This window comes from Trichoplusia ni, chromosome 12 (genome assembly GCF_003590095.1).
Source record: "Trichoplusia ni isolate ovarian cell line Hi5 chromosome 12, tn1, whole genome shotgun sequence".
Lineage (NCBI taxonomy): Eukaryota > Metazoa > Arthropoda > Insecta > Lepidoptera > Noctuidae > Trichoplusia > Trichoplusia ni.
The window spans coordinates 2,694,243-2,711,300 of record NC_039489.1 but is presented as its reverse complement, the minus strand read 5'-3'; the positions used below and the strand labels follow the sequence as shown (position 1 = coordinate 2,711,300).

General features: G+C 35.0%; 1 protein-coding gene across 1 annotated transcript; it reads right to left on the bottom strand.

Moving 5' to 3' along the window:
- Positions 1-654: 654 nt before the first annotated feature.
- LOC113499167 (distal membrane-arm assembly complex protein 2) lies at positions 655-1,771 on the bottom strand. Its single transcript, XM_026879528.1, has 2 exons — positions 1,217-1,771; positions 655-1,143 (listed from the first exon to the last, which is right to left on the bottom strand). Exons 1-2 carry the CDS (start codon positions 1,609-1,611, stop codon positions 693-695), a joined length of 846 nt encoding a protein of 281 aa, XP_026735329.1. The 5' UTR covers positions 1,612-1,771; the 3' UTR covers positions 655-692.
- Between the last annotated feature and the right edge of the window lie 15,287 nt (positions 1,772-17,058).

The window sequence follows — 17,058 nt, the reverse complement described above, 5'->3', positions numbered from 1 at the left end:
TTAGCAATTATTTCGAAAGGACATTTTAAATAAAGCATTTCATATTCGTTATTTATTTCTTCTACATAAGCTATTAGTGTAATTGTTTAGTCAAAATGGTAAATGTAAATATCTTGTTTAGAAGATTTATTTAGATTTTAAGTGTTCAATTTAATGTATATTAGATTGAATTAGAAAGAAACAATCATAAGAAAAAATGAATATCTCAATCAGTAACCACTTTTACATGAGCAAGTTTTTTAAATGTTTATGAATCCAACTATCGGACCAATAAGTGGCACTTTAAATTTAGACATTGTAATCAGCAAACCAACTGTGAGCAGGTAATAGAAAACCAACCCATAGTGTTGTGGACAGTTTGTTCAAGCATATTGGATCATTGTATGAACTTATGTTAAAACATAAAAACCTCGAAAACATTTTATGTATTTTATTTTTTGATACCCTACCTTAGTTTAAGATTATTAAACAATGACTAAGCATCTATTGAGTACCATAAAAAAAAACGGGTGAAATCCTGTTGAAGAGGGTTTAGTAACCTAATGAAAACAGGTGCTTGTCCTAAAATCTGTTTATCTAAAACAATAAAAGCAATTTGATATTAATGTATGCACAGATTTTTTTTTCAATCAATAATAAAATTAAACAGACTAATTGAAACAAACTATTTTATTGCCTAAAAATTTTAACAATTATTCAATTTCCTTATCTAAGTCTGGTGACATATCTATAGCCTTAATTAACAAATTAGGCTTTTCTTGTTCTAACATTGATATTGCAGCTTGGAGTGTAACATTAACACCTGGGTCTGTGATAACCAAGAATTTGAGTGCGGGCATTCTGGTCAGAGCAAAGACACCCCCGACACAGAGATTACAACCACTTATGTCCAGATACTCAAGTGATTTCCCATTCTGACCTGCAATGCGGTCCAGACACCACACATCAACAAACTTGTTATTCTTTAAACACAACCATTTGAGGAAATTGAGGTTTTTCATATTCTGTATTCCCTCATACCGAATTCCACCATATAGAAAGTTTGTGCAGTCAATGGCTTCCACAAAATTTCCGTCCACAAAGTGATTGGGCAGCTTTAAATTTGAAGCATCACCTGATACCCATTCTTTTGAATCCTTTAATCTGAAACCAAAGCGTAATAATTAGAGTCGCAAAACGATATATAGTAAAATTATATCATGCTACATAAACTTACTTAACAGCGGCTTGTCTGAATGTAAAAAAATGTAGTGCAGCTAAATTGGATCCAAGAGTGGCCACTCGAGTCGGTAAAAACTTTTGATTCTCAATATCCTGAAGTTCTTTCATTTCTTTCCACCAATTTTTTATTACTTTCATATTTAGCTGTGGTATTTTTGACATAATGCTTAGGATATCTGGGTTTGGATTTTTCTCAACAAAAACGGACAGTTTTGATCTAAATTCACCGTCCCGTTGAAGCCAAGGTCTTCTCCACTCAGGGTAGGGCTTCCCATGTACTGTTCGTTCTTTTGGTCCTTCTTCATGACGCTGGTAAATAGATTTTTCGCAGTAATTGCGAGCGATGGAGTAAGCCGACCGATAGCACTTTGACTTTAAAGTGAGGGACATTTTACAGCTTGTTTATTTTTTGTCCCTTTATGAAATATACAACTAGTTAATTCATAACACAAGTTATTGCTTCTTCTTTGGAAAGTTATGATTGAAAATATTTTGTTTTTTAGGTTACTCCAATTTTGACAGAGGTTATTATGTCATTGATGACATTTGAACAGCTGTGTTTACGAAGTAACTAATAAAAAAAATACATAATGAGTGTTGGTCTGACCGAGACCCAGTATCTATTTTCACAAGATGCACAAGGGCCTTTGACAAGGGTATCTAAAAGACGTGACAAAAATCGTTTTTGAAATGTATCGAGAAATGAAATGAAAAACGAATGTTCCTATAGGGACACTCAGAATACTTATTATTGGTGTTAAAATATTATTTCAAGTATTAATTTAAGCACAAACCTCAGCAAGACCTACATTTCTTAAAAGCATGTCCCGTCAGTTTTCATCTATTTCGTAAACTCGCGAGCAATATTCATAAGATCATACTTACAATTTCGCAAACTTTGTAGGACTTTAGCTTTTGGGAAATGTGGTCGGAATAGCAAGCTTTGCTCTATTTTAATATAATTAATTGTTAAATGTTATCTATTACATTGAATATAATTATTATCTATGTATGTGTGTTACGACTTTTACGTTACTTATATTTTTTTTTCCCTGCGGATAAATCGATAAAAAAGTTAAATTGAAAATGTAATTTGATTACGTGACGGTAATATGCTGTTCGGTACATAACTTTTTAATTTTCGTAATAAAACTAACTTCCAACAAATAAAAAGCAGGTAATGTACTTACTACAAAATCCTAGGTAACACATGAACCTGCACGTAAGTGCTTGGCAGGTTTTTATTTCCCTCTGCGGAAAATTTAATTATGCCGTCGTCACGTCTTGAACATAAAAGCTTAGGACTTTTTGTTTTTCTAGTTAAGGTAGTAGGTACTTTCATTTCGTCATACTACAACACGTCAAAAACAAAATTTGTTATGGAATCCATTAATTGCCTTAATGACAAATTAAAATAATTATGTATGGTCTGGTAGGTACCTTAGATTTACTTTTTTATTTTCTAAAATTTTGCATTAAAGTGTCGTGATGTTTTCAAGACTTACAGGTGCAAATCAAATACCTTTGCCTGTCTTAAAAAAGTTATTTTACGGTTTAAGAAGCAGTAAAAACAAAAATAAAAAAGATCAGCGTAATTGGATGAATAAAGTATTGTAAAGTGAAATTTGTAAAATTATCTACGTTTTCTTGAGAAATTATCTCTTTCTCTGAATCTCACGTTGTTAAATCAGATTGTAACAACATAATAACACTTAGTGGATTAGTTTATAACTGAATCCAGATGATGTGTCGGGTGTGGGCCGGGACGCGAGTGCAGTCGCTAACTTAGTGTGACATACACACTAATGGTGGAAGACGGTGACTCGTTAATCTTGATTTAAAGCTGAGCTTTCACTGTTGATGCCGCAGTATTTTTGTTAATGGTCTTAAAAAAAGTTGGAATTTTGAGGTTAAATCATTAGAAGCGGCCATATTATGAACATTTTAAAATAGACTCGTATTAAAGGCAGCTCGTATTCAAATCTGTATACACGAGTACCTACTCAGTGAAGGTATTTTAAAATGTCTTTTCGTCTATATCTCTCTCTACATGTCATTCTTTTGTGGGCCAAATTAAAATTATTAATTTATTAACGGTTAACTTGCTCGAGTATTTATCGGGATTTGACTAGTTTCGATTTGACTTTGTTAAATTAAATTAAATGCTATCGAATGTTTACTGTTTGTTACTAAACCTAATTCCAGTCTAGGTACATCTTCAGATTACTTTTATGTTAACATTTGATCGACTTAAGTTCGCCACGTTAGAACTTTAGCAGCAGATGTTAAGTAATGTTCTTTATTAAAGACTTTGTGGGATCGCTCGAACTTCCGAACTTTTCGGTACAAAAACATTTTATAACTTAACGTGGTAATTGTACAGAATAAAGTGCGTTCAAATTAAAATCGTTCCCTCGTAATTGTACATTTCGACGCTCAATTTCGGCGAAACGTACCTCTAATGTGTTACAGTAACGTTTGTAAGTACTAAACTTCGGTTTAATTTCTGGTACAGTCTACCACATACGGTAATACCGACTGGGACGCGGAATCCGACCTTGCTCTTTAAGAGAAAAAGGACGGCCCAAAGTAGATTCAGGAAGCCAAAATTTTCTGGCGATAAAAATGGTTGCAAGCGTTTTCATTTAAGCAAAAACCCGTTACTTCATATGTTTTCAATATTTTTGTACCTATATACATACGCTGTTAAAGGAGAGTATGTTTAAAAACATAATTTCGATTTCTAACTGGAACTAAAGGTAACCCTACTGTCACTACTACTGTTCTATACTTTTCTATCAATTGCGTCGCTGTATTCGTAGCTATTTTTTTTTTCAAAGCAGTAAGGTCAATTTTCCAAGTCATTATTTCCACAGATATGAGTTTGATGATACCACGCCAAGTCGCACGTTGGTTCTCAGTTTCCAGAAGTCACAGATTGTTCCCGAGTGTGGCGTCTGTTAATTCAATTCGCCGAGTAATGAGCCAAGGAGGCCACGTACAGTAATAAGTAAGATTTTAATGCAATTTTATTTTATCTAGAGTGTTCTAGGAGATTAGGTAGCTGTGCTAATACAATAAAAAGTTCACTCGAAAATTGATGGAAAACTGGTTATAAAGTTTAATATCACCAGTAAAGTTGAAAGCCTGGCCTAAATCATATGGTAAGAGCTAAGATTTTTTTTTTGAAGTTGCTTAAATTCTTAAGTTTAAATTTGGTAAGCTTCTTGCGTCACTGGTTTAATTTGGTAACGAATAAAAATCCGTGTGAGCTTTTGAAACGTCATCTGTTCAATCTACAGGCAGATACAGAAACAAGATTTAAGCTTAAAAAGTACTGTGAAAGCTATTTGTATGCACCTTGTAAAACGATATTAGGTACAATTAATTGTTTAAAAAATTACATCCTTTAAATATTCTCGTAGCATTACCACATTTTAGATAACAATTTGAATCCGATTGTTTATTCAATATGTTCCGCATTCATAAAGTATTTACGTATAGGCTGAATCAAATATCTTCGTTATTTTCATTAAAGGGAAATTGGTTCACAAAAAATCACGATGCGATGACTATTGGTATTCGACTCACGTCGGTACGGCATGCTTTTTGCGAATCAGTTCAACAAACGTTTAAATTGTTGAGCAAATTACTAGAAACTGGATCTACCAACATGGATCAAGGTGATATGGTAGGTGTGGGAGCAAGATAGCGCTCTATGCCGTTCGATAGCGTGTATTGCGCTGTCACGTTCCCACATCTGCGATAGGTAGTTTTACTGTAAGCTTGGCGGTAGGGGGTAGGTTCGACAATACTACTGTTACAATATTGAATAACTATGTCGTTGCGAAACGTATTTCAATCTGCACGTCGGCCATTAATTGCGTGTTTGCCTGGAACCTGTGCGGTCGTTAGTCAGTTTATTTTCGTATGGCATTCTGTTATTTGGATATGTGACGATTCACTTAAATATAGATGATAAATGATGACACTTTCAGTTTTTTTTTGTTTTTTTTTTAGAATTTGTTATCTAAATTGAAAGCATAAGGACGTGACCCTGGGCACCTACCACCAATTATGGAAGTCAGATGATGGCTGTCATGAGTGTTATGGAAAAGGGACTCCGCTTCCTATAGTGTGCCTGTAGTACAGTCCTTCCTATAGTGTCTAACAGTCTATAGAGTAACATTGCTAACGTCAATAAATAACTCTGAAATGCATGAACATGTCATTTCATTTTGAAAGGTCACGTGAATTTTTGTAAGCGATTTTTATTGACGTAGAAATGACACTTGACTTTTACTTAACGAAGTATTTTAGGGAAAATAGGTCAACAGAGTGACAGTAAATATTATTAATTTTAATATTATCCGTCCATTCAGCAATCATACTGACATTATCTCTTTTGAACAGACATTATAGACCACCAATCATGCCACCATACCGCAAATATAAATAAATAAATAAATAATAAATAAATAAATGCGGACAACATCACATACATTGATCTGAACCCAAAGTAAGTTGCTAAAGCACTTGTATTATGGAATTCAGATACAACGAAGGTACCACAAACACCCAGACCCGAGAAAATGTAGAAATAAGAATTTTTACATTGACCCGACCGGGGATCGAACCCGGGACCTCAGAGCTAGCGACACCTTGAAACCGGTGCGTACGCCACTCGACCACGGAGGTCGTAAATAATGAATGTCGATAAAGTATTCAACAATACAACATGTCTACGACGACGATGACAATAACATCGTGTGATAAACCACCCAATCATCGTAACTCGAGCAAACAAATGTCCAATACAAGAGCCGTCGACATATAACAAGTGTCATAGTATAGAATACGAAGGGCTCATCTACATAAGTAGATCACAAACTGCCACTACGAAACCATAAAAGAAAACTGTTATTGTTGTTAAAGCGAGACGGTGATACGTGCAATGTAGTGCGTTGTCTCGCTTCCACAACAACAGTTATGTTTTAAAAGTTCGTGGTAGGTGGAAAGCCTGATATTTCCGTGCCGTTTGGCGGCAAACGCATGGACATGATTAAGTTAGCATTATTGTGTCTTCAGAAGCATATTTCAGTTGGTCGAGCATTATTCGCACAGTTGGAAGCGAGCCAGCCTCCCGTGATGTATGTCTGGGTTACTTCCGGCCTATTAATCATAATTCAATAATGTCGGCCAATGAATTGCCCGTTTTCGGCTCTCATGCCGTTTTAAGAGGGGATACGCTTTGTAAAAGTCGTTTTTGTGAGGAAACTTTTGGGGAATTTACGTAAGTGTAGTCACAATTTATGTTTCGTACTTTGCTGGCTTTTGGCTACTATTTTCTGCTTACATATTTGTAGTTACGAATTCTCTTACAAAGAATCATTGTTCCTTATTGCTGGTCTAAAGATTTGCTTTATTTACATTTCTAACCCAAAATGAACTAAGAAACACAACAGTTCGTGTAACCTGCATCGTTAACTGTTGTCTAAATTAATTCGCGTCGTTCAATGTGTTGTAGTAATTATCGGCTGGTCTGGTTCCCATTGTTTTTGTTTAATTGAATCAGGCTCCGATCTCTCGATAAGGGCGGCTTGTTCCGGGAAACGTCGGGGCAACGAGTTAGTGTTGCGGTAACTAGTTGTTTGTTTGTTGTTAAAACTGTACATTGGTATTGTTTTGATGAGTGTTCTTGATTTCTGTTTCCTGTATCTTTGCAGTGATGGAGGACAGGGAATGAGGCTTTAACACTTCTGTCATAGTTCAAGGCCAGGATGTATGTAAATTGTGGTGTTAAGCCCATTTCACTATGCTTGGAATGGTTTGTTTGGGATAATTTAGAAGCTCAATAATACTTTTTCAAAACTTTCGAAAACAATCAAACAAAATGACCTCCAAAATTGTATAATGTAAGTACGAAGAAATAAATAAGAAAACACAGCTGTTCTGTTCGTATGCCTTAGATTTTCCCAGATAATCCTATACAAAAAATCACAAGGAGGTATTATCAACATGCAGTAAATCACGGATAAAAGGGACGCCAATTTTTCACCAGGGATACAATAGTTTCTATATTAAATCTGAGTAAACATTCCAAATAAATATCATCCCTTATCCATTAATCTTGGTACTTTATTGATGCTGACTCCGCTGATCTACTGGTTCGCGACTCATAAACAACGCTTTATACTTTTTTATTTTTATTAAAAGGAAATTAAACGCGTAATGGATGTACGGAATTAAGTTATCTCAGTTTATTACTTCAACGCTATGGTTTTATTACGTTTTTTATTATTATTCTATAGTTTTTTATTAACTTTAGATTGTTGGAACGGTTTTTAGAATTATCGTCTTGAGAATAATATTGCATCATTAAATGTTTATTTTAAAATCTCTTTCAACAACTCCAACTTTTCTCGTAATATACGAAACAATAGGAACATTTAATGTTTTCGTATATTTGCCTGTCCAAATACAACAAACAGCGATGTTATCAAAACCAAGCTACCATCCCATGTAGTCGTAAAACATGTAAGTTACAACACATCTCATCTCCGTAACACGACACTAATACCGCCCCGCGGGCTCACAAACTTTAAAATGAGCCATTTCAAAACAATATCTGACGGAGATTTCCCGAAGGGCGTACCTTCATACGTTCAAAACTATGAGAGGCGTGAAATATGTAAAACACGATATCGACACTCTTTAAAAGCTGACGAAAATAAACGAAGCTGAAATATTGTAAACGTCTAGACAGACCCTTTTGGTTCTGTAACTCTTTTTACCCGTAATTTTGACATCTAGCTGCTACAGATAGTTACGCATAGCGAACCCTTACCGCGTACCCTGTTGGTACACTAAGTAATGTCACGCCACTGGTATTGTACACCAATGGATACATTACTAATATGCAATTTGTATAAAATTAATGACCACTGAAACAGTTAGACTGATCACTTGCAGTGAATCAGGCCCACCGTGTGACCATACATGGACACACACCAATAAAGGTTTAAGCATTATAAAAACAAATGTAACATAGTTTAAGTTGCTCATTGTAATTGTAAATCTTGTACTTATAACACGTGTATTCTTTTAAATAAATATTCTTTTATAAAAGTATCGCTCCGTTCATATTTGACTGGCGCAGCCGGGTCGGATTAGTAAAGTCGCGAAAAGTGAACGTTAATAGACACGCAAATCGGTCGTAACGCCTCCTAGACGCATTGACACTAATTCCGTAAAGAACCTAACAAATAAATTCGTCAACGAACGTAACTTGTATCACAAGAAGCAACTACATTAGCCGGCATGGGATCGAGCAAATTGTGAGTAGACCCTTTACCCGCATTCCTCATCCTTGTCTATTCCCATCCACGTTTAATTGGACAAAAATCGCCACTTTTACGTAAACTTTGTGTATTTTCGCTTAGCAATCAGTGAATTACATAGTCTTAGTTTTAGGATATCGTAATTAGACTAAAATCGCTCATTACGATTAAATTTGATGTATTTTCATTCAACAATTAATGAATTACATTTGTTTTAGTTATTAAGTGCGTAAACAGACAAGAATCGCTTTTTACGTTATTCATTTATTTGATTAAATTTTATAAACTTTCAATATGAATCAGATCCAGTAGATTCCGAAAGAAATACAGAGTATTATTCCAAGGTTTGACGGAGACGATAAGTTGCTAAACTTATTCATCTCCAAGTGTGAATATGTAATTAGAAGTTTTCGTGGGGAAAGTAATCCAGCACAGCAGGTTTACCTATATCACTGTATAACGAGTAGATTAGTAGGTAAGGCAGCCGTTTTAGTAAGCGAGCGCGAGAATGTAAGTACTTGGGAAGAATTAAAAGAGTTGTTCGTTCAACACTTTGGTGACCCTAGGTCCGAAGCATGTATTAGCATAGAATTAGAAAATATGAAAATAAAACAAGGCGAGTCCTATATAGATTTTTGTCACAGGATACAAAATGTTAGGAGCTCACTAATCTCAAAAATTAATTTGTTAACAGATGAAGGTCTCAAAGCAGCAAAATACATCATAGTGAACAATACGTCGCTTAGTGTATTTATGTATAATCTACCGGAGGATTTGATAAAGTTTGTAAGGCTAAATAAATGTACCACGTTAGAATCCGCGTTAAGTGTTGTCACAGAAGAAGTTAACTTTCAAACGCGATATAATGCAAAGAACAAAAATAAGAACGTTAACCATAATCAGCCGACAACATCTAAATCAAACTTTATAACGCCAACGCAACAAAAGTTCGGTTATTCGCAAAATAATACGCAGTTAAAGCCCCAACAACCGTTTAAACCCAATTTTATACCAACACCTAATAATCAGAAATTAGGAAACCAACAACCTCATCAAGGTTTTAAACCAAATTTTAACCATAATAAACCTTTCATAAATCAACCACAGCAGTTCCCGCGAACTTTAAATAATTATAAGCAATCAGGTTTCTTTAAAAGTAATCCCAACCAACAGTTCCGTTTCGGTATAAATAACCAAACACCGAAGCCGCACAACACGGACGTTTCGATGCGGACGGTACGTAATAATATGCTCAACGACGACGAACAGAACGACTATGTCGATTGTGAGTACGAATATGAGCAAAATTACGACGAAATGTGTAACGAGGAACAATACGAAAATACTGACGATACTGTAAATAACGAAGAGGAAAATTTTCATATACTGGCCTCACCGATATCCCAACAGAGATAATTAAATTAAATTACTGCGGTTTAAAACTACCACACATCTATTTACCCGAGATAGATTCCATTTTCTTACTAGATACAGGAAGCACGCGTTCCTTTATCAATGAAGAATTAGCCGATAAGTACTTTCAAGAATATAAATGTATAGAGCCCTTCGAAGTTATTAGTACGCATGGTCGCAGCGCGCATAACGAAGTCGCATAAGTATATGCCACTTACGGAAACGTTTAAAACTAATATCCAACATAAGTTTTGCATTTATAACGTAGCCCATGCTTACGATGGTTTAATAGGATCAGACTTACTAACAAAATTAGAAGCCTCAGTAGATATGAAAAATCGTGTTTTAAGAACTAACACTACTAATATCCCTATTATATACGACCCCTCTTATCAGATTATAATACCGCCTAGATCAGAAATTAGAGTCAAAGTCCCTACCATGTTAGAAAACGGTGACGCAATATTAAATTATACTGAGTTTTGCCCAGGAGTCCGTATGCCTGACGCTATGGTCAACTGTGTTAACTCATTTGCGCAAACTGTCATACAGAACACTACCGATACCGAAATGACTTTAACCATAACGAAACCTTTTAGAGTATATAATTTAGAGAACAAATTAGAAACGCGTAGTTCTGAAATAAATCATTTAGACTCCGATCTAGACTTAGAAGAATTATTGCAAAATAACTTATCTAAGTTACGGTTAGAACATCTTAATGAGGAGGAAAAATCATTGATTAAAAATTTATGTACAGAATATAAAGACATTTTCTATTGTGAACATGTCCCCCTGTCGTTTACCAATCAGGTAAAACATAAAATTAGAACTAAAAACGAAGACCCAATTTATATACGTCCATATAGACATCCAGTTAGCCAAAATGAGGAAATTAAAAATCAAATTAATAAGCTGTTAGAAAATAAAGTGATAACCGAATCACATTCTCCATGGAGTGCCCCGGTACACTTAGTGCCAAAGAAAGCGGACGCTTCTGGAATACAGAAGTTTCGTATGGTCATAGATTATAGGAGACTTAACGAAATAACTGTAGATGACAAATATCCATTACCTAACATAAGCGATCTCTTCGACAAGCTAGGTAAAGCATCGTACTTTACAACGATCGACTTAGCTAGCGGTTACCATCAGATCGAAGTAGAGAAGGAGGACCAGTCCAAAACTGCGTTCACAACACAGTCAGGACATTACGAGTTTACACGTATGCCCTTTGGTCTTAAGACGGCACCAGCAACGTTCCAACGTGCTATGGACAACGTCCTAAGAGGTTTACAAGGCATACATTGCTTAGTTTATTTAGACGATATAATAGTTTATTCCACAAGCCTCCAGGAACATATTAGTAAACTTAGGAAGATATTCGATAGGTTAAAACAAACCAATTTAAAAGTCACATTAGATAAATGCGAATTCCTTAAGAAAGAAGTCTTATATTTAGGACACACAATAACTAAAGACGGATTAAAACCAAACGACGATAAAATTAAAGCAGTACTCAAGTTCCCTTTACCTAAAACAACAACAGAAATAAAGAGTTTTCTAGGATTAATAGGATATTATAGGAAATTCATTAAAGACTTTTCTAAAATAACGCAACCTCTGACGAACTGTTTAAAAAAGAAAAATAAGGTCGTAGCATCTAAAGAATTTATCGATGCATTTGAAAAATGCAAAGAATTGTTAACGAGTGCACCTTTATTACAGTACCCTGATTTTGAGAAGCCTTTCTTATTAACAACAGACGCGTCAAACTTTGCAATAGGAGCAGTCCTATCACAGGGACCTATAGGCAGTGATAAGCCAATAGCTTTTGCAAGTAGAACATTAAATGACGCAGAGACACGATACAGCGCTATCGAAAAGGAATTACTAGCGGTAGTCTGGGCGTGCAAGCACTTTAGACCATATTTATATGGAAAGAAATTTACTATCATTAGCGATCATAGACCATTAGTATGGTTAAACTCAATTAAAGAGCCAGGTAGTAGACTCATTAGGTGGAGACTCCGACTATCCGAATACGACTATGAAATAAAATATAAACCCGGGAAACAAAACAGTAATGCAGACGCACTATCCAGAGTGAGAGTTAACGCGTTGGACGACATATCTATGATAGTTAACATCGATAAACAAGTTAGTCCAAAGCCGATTAGCATCTCGTCAGACGAGGAAGATAGTAATCCTATTAGTAGGACCAAGTCGCCATACTCTATTCCATCAATAGGAAGTGAAACGATCACAGCTTCCGAAGGAGCCGACTCTTCCTCTATAGTAACCGTACATTCCGAGTTAAACACAGATACCTCAGGTATACCCATTCTTAACGAAGCCATAGATACAAAGCCTAACCAAATACTTGTCTATACGTGGCATAAAAACGAGTATAGCGTTAAGAATTTGTCTAGAAACAAACAAAAGATTACGGAATTACATATCCCAGTAAATAATCCAGAACTAATTAAAAATTATTTAAAAGAGTATATTCGCCCCAAAGTTAAATATTTTATTTACTTTGAAGACAACAGGCATAGGCAACAGTTTTCTAATATTATTACGACATTATTTAAAAAGGACACTGTTAGATTTTATGAATGTACGCAAAGAGTAGTTTACGTCGACGACGAAAACGAACAGAGAGATATTGTCTTAAAATATCACTCCGGAAAAACATGCCACCGTGGTATTAAAGAAACCGTGTCTCACTTGAAACGTACATACTATTGGAACAACTTAGACCAAACCGTAGCTAGTATTATAAACTCGTGCGAAGTTTGCAAACGAATGAAGTACGATAGAAAACCTTTAAAGCCAGAGTTACAATTAACGCAGACTCAAACCAAACCCTTTCAAGAGATTTTCATAGATTTATTTTCAATAGAAGGAACTTATTTCCTCACTATAATAGACGCCTTCAGTAAGTTAGGACAAGCGCTAGAGATAACAAATAGGTCTACACCGGAAGTTGTCCGAGCGTTTGTTAAAATACTTTTCCTTATACGGGATACCATCGCGCATTAGTGCAGATCCGGGCACCGAGTTTAATAATAACTTGCTCAAGGAAATGTTAGATTTTTATAAGATCGATCTACATATTACGACGCCGCATAATCCTAACTCAATGGGTCTCGTAGAGAGATTTCACTCGACTATAATAGAAATATACAGGTTAGCTAAATACGAAAGGAAGGTTACAGACGCTGTGTCCGTTATGACATATGCAATTATGTCTTATAACCAGTCGATACACTCTACCACTGGTTTAACACCATTCGAAGTAGTCTTCGGACATACCGATGCCTCGAATACTTTCGCTGTTAATTTTGATAAAAGTTATACCCAACAGTTAGTTATTGATCATGCCAAACGTACTAAATATCTTTATAATTACTTAGCAAATAAAATGTTAGAGTCTAAAGAAAAAATTAAACTGAAACGAGGCGGAGAGAAACAGTTTGATATAAAACCAGGAGACCAAGTCTTTATTAAGGGAGTTAATACTAGGTGTAGTAAGGACAAAGCTAGGTACCATAAGGCTTTAGTGAAACAAAAGATAGATAAGAACACAGTAGCGATAGAGACCCACTTAAATAAGAACAAGAAAGTCCCAGTTAAAGATATTAAACGCCCTTCACAGGTTCGTCCTGGTGATGATGACTCAGACAGCCCTGAGCCTGGCGCTTCAGCTACAAAGGATTAGGGATAACCCAGGAATTCTCCCAGTGAGAGAAGGACAAGGTTATTTAAGCCTATATAATTGGCAAATTATTAAAATTTTAGACTTAGACTTAGTGAATAAAAATTTAAACTATAATATAGATAAATATGTAGAGATAACTAATTTTATGAAAACTAATTTAGATGTTTACACTTTAGATGGTAATATTGTCGATGCTGAATTACAAACCCAGTATATAATGAATACCACCATACAAAGATATTATCAGCTGATTCCGAATATTAGAATTAAAAGAGGACTTATCAACTCCGCTGGATCTCTGATTAAGGCAATCACTGGTAATCTGGATAATAGCGATGCGATTAGGTACGATAGCTTAATAACTAAAATACAGTCGAAACAACATGCGATGAATAATAAAATTACCTTAATTTCTCAAATGGTAGATATATTTGCAAACATTACCAATGCAACTAGAAATAACTTTGTTATATTAGAGAAAACCATTCAAGAAATAGAGGAAATTTTAAATAAAACTCAATTTCAACAAATTAAGAGCCGTGTGTTAAATACTTATAACTTATTAATACATAACTTCCAAATATTGTTAACACGTCTAGACGAAGTCGATACAGCTATCTCATTTAGTCGAGTAAATGTACTACATCAATCAATTGTAGACACCAAGGAATTATTTAGTATTTTAAAAAGTATAGAAAAAACAGATATGTTAGCTTTTCCTGTAACTATCGAGAACTTGGTTAAGATTGAACATTGTATTGATATCAAAGCTTATGTGAAAGGCACACAAATAACTTTTATTATGATAGTACCGATAGTCCAATTAAATGTCTACAATTACTATACCCTACATCCATTCCCTATGTATAATTCCCGTCTTAACACCTCAATCCTACTAACTCCTAAACATTCCCATATCCTAGTAAAAGGGTCGAATACAGTGTCGCTCTCCCAGCCCTGCAGAGACATAAGTGAAGGAAAGTTTCTTTGCTATGATAGCAACGTGTCGCTCGAGGAAGAAAACACATGCATCAAAGACTTGATGACATTTTCTACGCAAATAACATCGTGCCGACCTCTTCGTGTTAACTCATCAGATATTAAGATCAAGAATATACAGCCGAACTCTTGGCTCGTATACACAAGCTCACCGACCTACATCAAGGAAAATTGTGAAAATGAAATAAGTCACCACGATATAATGGGAACTTATATCGTAACTATTGACAATGCTTGCGAAGTGATGATAGGAAAAATCACCTTAAGAAGACGTAGTCTGCAAGCAGCGGACATCGCCATTCGTAGCACGCCTACGATACATCTGCCTAGCATCGTGACATCAGAAGACGTAGCTCTACGTAAACCTATTAATCTGGACGAAGTGAATTTAGAAAACTTGCAGTTTTTAACCCATGTATTGAAAGACAACAGTGAAGTGATCAGCAGTGACAAACTGCTAGTGAATATGAATAGTGTAAGCTTAGGAACTATTATACTATACATAATTTTAGTTTTAATATTAATTGTGTTCTTGTACCGCAAAAGATTTTGTATTTCGCGTAAATTTAACCAAAATCAACATCAGAATCAATCTCAGAATTCAGATGATGATTTTGTACCTATGGAGGGAGGAGTTACGCATAGCGAACCCTTACCGCGTACCCTGTTGGTACACTAAGTAATGTCACGCCACTGGTATTGTACACCAATGGATACATTACTAATATGCAATTTGTATAAAATTAATGACCACTGAAACAGTTAGACTGATCACTTGCAGTGAATCAGGCCCACCGTGTGACCATACATGGACACACACCAATAAAGGTTTAAGCATTATAAAAACAAATGTAACATAGTTTAAGTTGCTCATTGTAATTGTAAATCTTGTACTTATAACACGTGTATTCTTTTAAATAAATATTCTTTTATAAAAGTATCGCTCCGTTCATATTTGACTAGATACATATTTTGTGGCGTAGACTGTAAATCGACGCTACGGCGTAGATCAGTAGCTACGTCGTAGCCTAAGTTGAGTGAGATATCGCAAATACTCATTGTATATTCAGAAAGGGTTCTGTAGCGATTTTTAGATCTGTATAAACTTTTATACTTCAAGACTTGTCTTACCTACATCTATTACATATCAGTACTACTACAAATCACCGTTAAATAAAAGTAAAGCAAAAATCATTCCCATGTCAAGTCGTTCTTTCTTTCAAAGGATCCTCTAGTTATAGAATAGGACCGACATTTACGCATCTATCAACAAATGTAAAAGGTAGTATAGGCTTAAATTAAAATTTCTATATTTAAATGTTTCACACAGCTAAGACATCAATTGACGACAATACTTTACTCGTAACAATAATGACTGTCAAATTACAAGTGTGAATAGTCATTTAACTCCTATTGTTATGCATATTTTTCTTTTTTTACATACACAATCTTAATTAATACTTACCAATAAACATGTATAAATGAATAAACCAGTGTTTATAATAAATGGCTTCGTAGATGCTTTAGAAGGTGTATTTGCTAATATTTCAAGGGGTTCAACTTCCCGAATCGAATCTAACTTTAAGTTACTCTAAGTTAGGCGACGCGTCACCCGATGTACCTTATAGATTGAAAATATTTCACGAATCGCTTTGTTTTCTTACGACGACAGATTTTGAATAGATGGCGGACTATTTTATGTCTATACTAGCTGTGACACATTGTTTGTTTTACTCTTATTGGTCCTGAATCGTTATCTATACTCTATACTAATATATAAAGCTGAAGAGTTTGTTTGTTTGAACGCGCTAATCTTAGGAACTACTGGTTCAAATTGAAAAAATATTTTTGTATTGAATAGACCATTCATCGAGGAAGGCTTTAGGCTACTAGACTACTAGACTAATATTAGCAAAGATACAGTGGAAAATGTGGAAAAAACAGGGCAGGTATAAATCGTAACTTTCTCTTCTTACCACGCGGACGAAGTCTCGGGCAACAGCTAGTTATTCATAAACCGTTATAAAAAAAAATGTATAACATGTGGTCATCGTGAAGTGTCTAACCGTATTATTTTTTTCATGTTAAGATTGTGTTTCATTCGTTTCGAGGTGGGTATTCAAGATTTTATTCCGTGTCAACCGTTCAAGTGCGAGGCAGGTTCGCGAAACAGAACCAATTAACAAAAAAATGTATGTACCCTCAAATTCATTACGATAACGATGCTTAAGTTTGATCTTTATTTTATTATAGTATTTTTTTGTTATAACAACAGCAGTAAAACCTCAAAAATGGATATTTTGAAGTGTGAAAGCTTTATTAGTAAGAAGAAATATAAACACGCGTCATTATTTAAGTGGC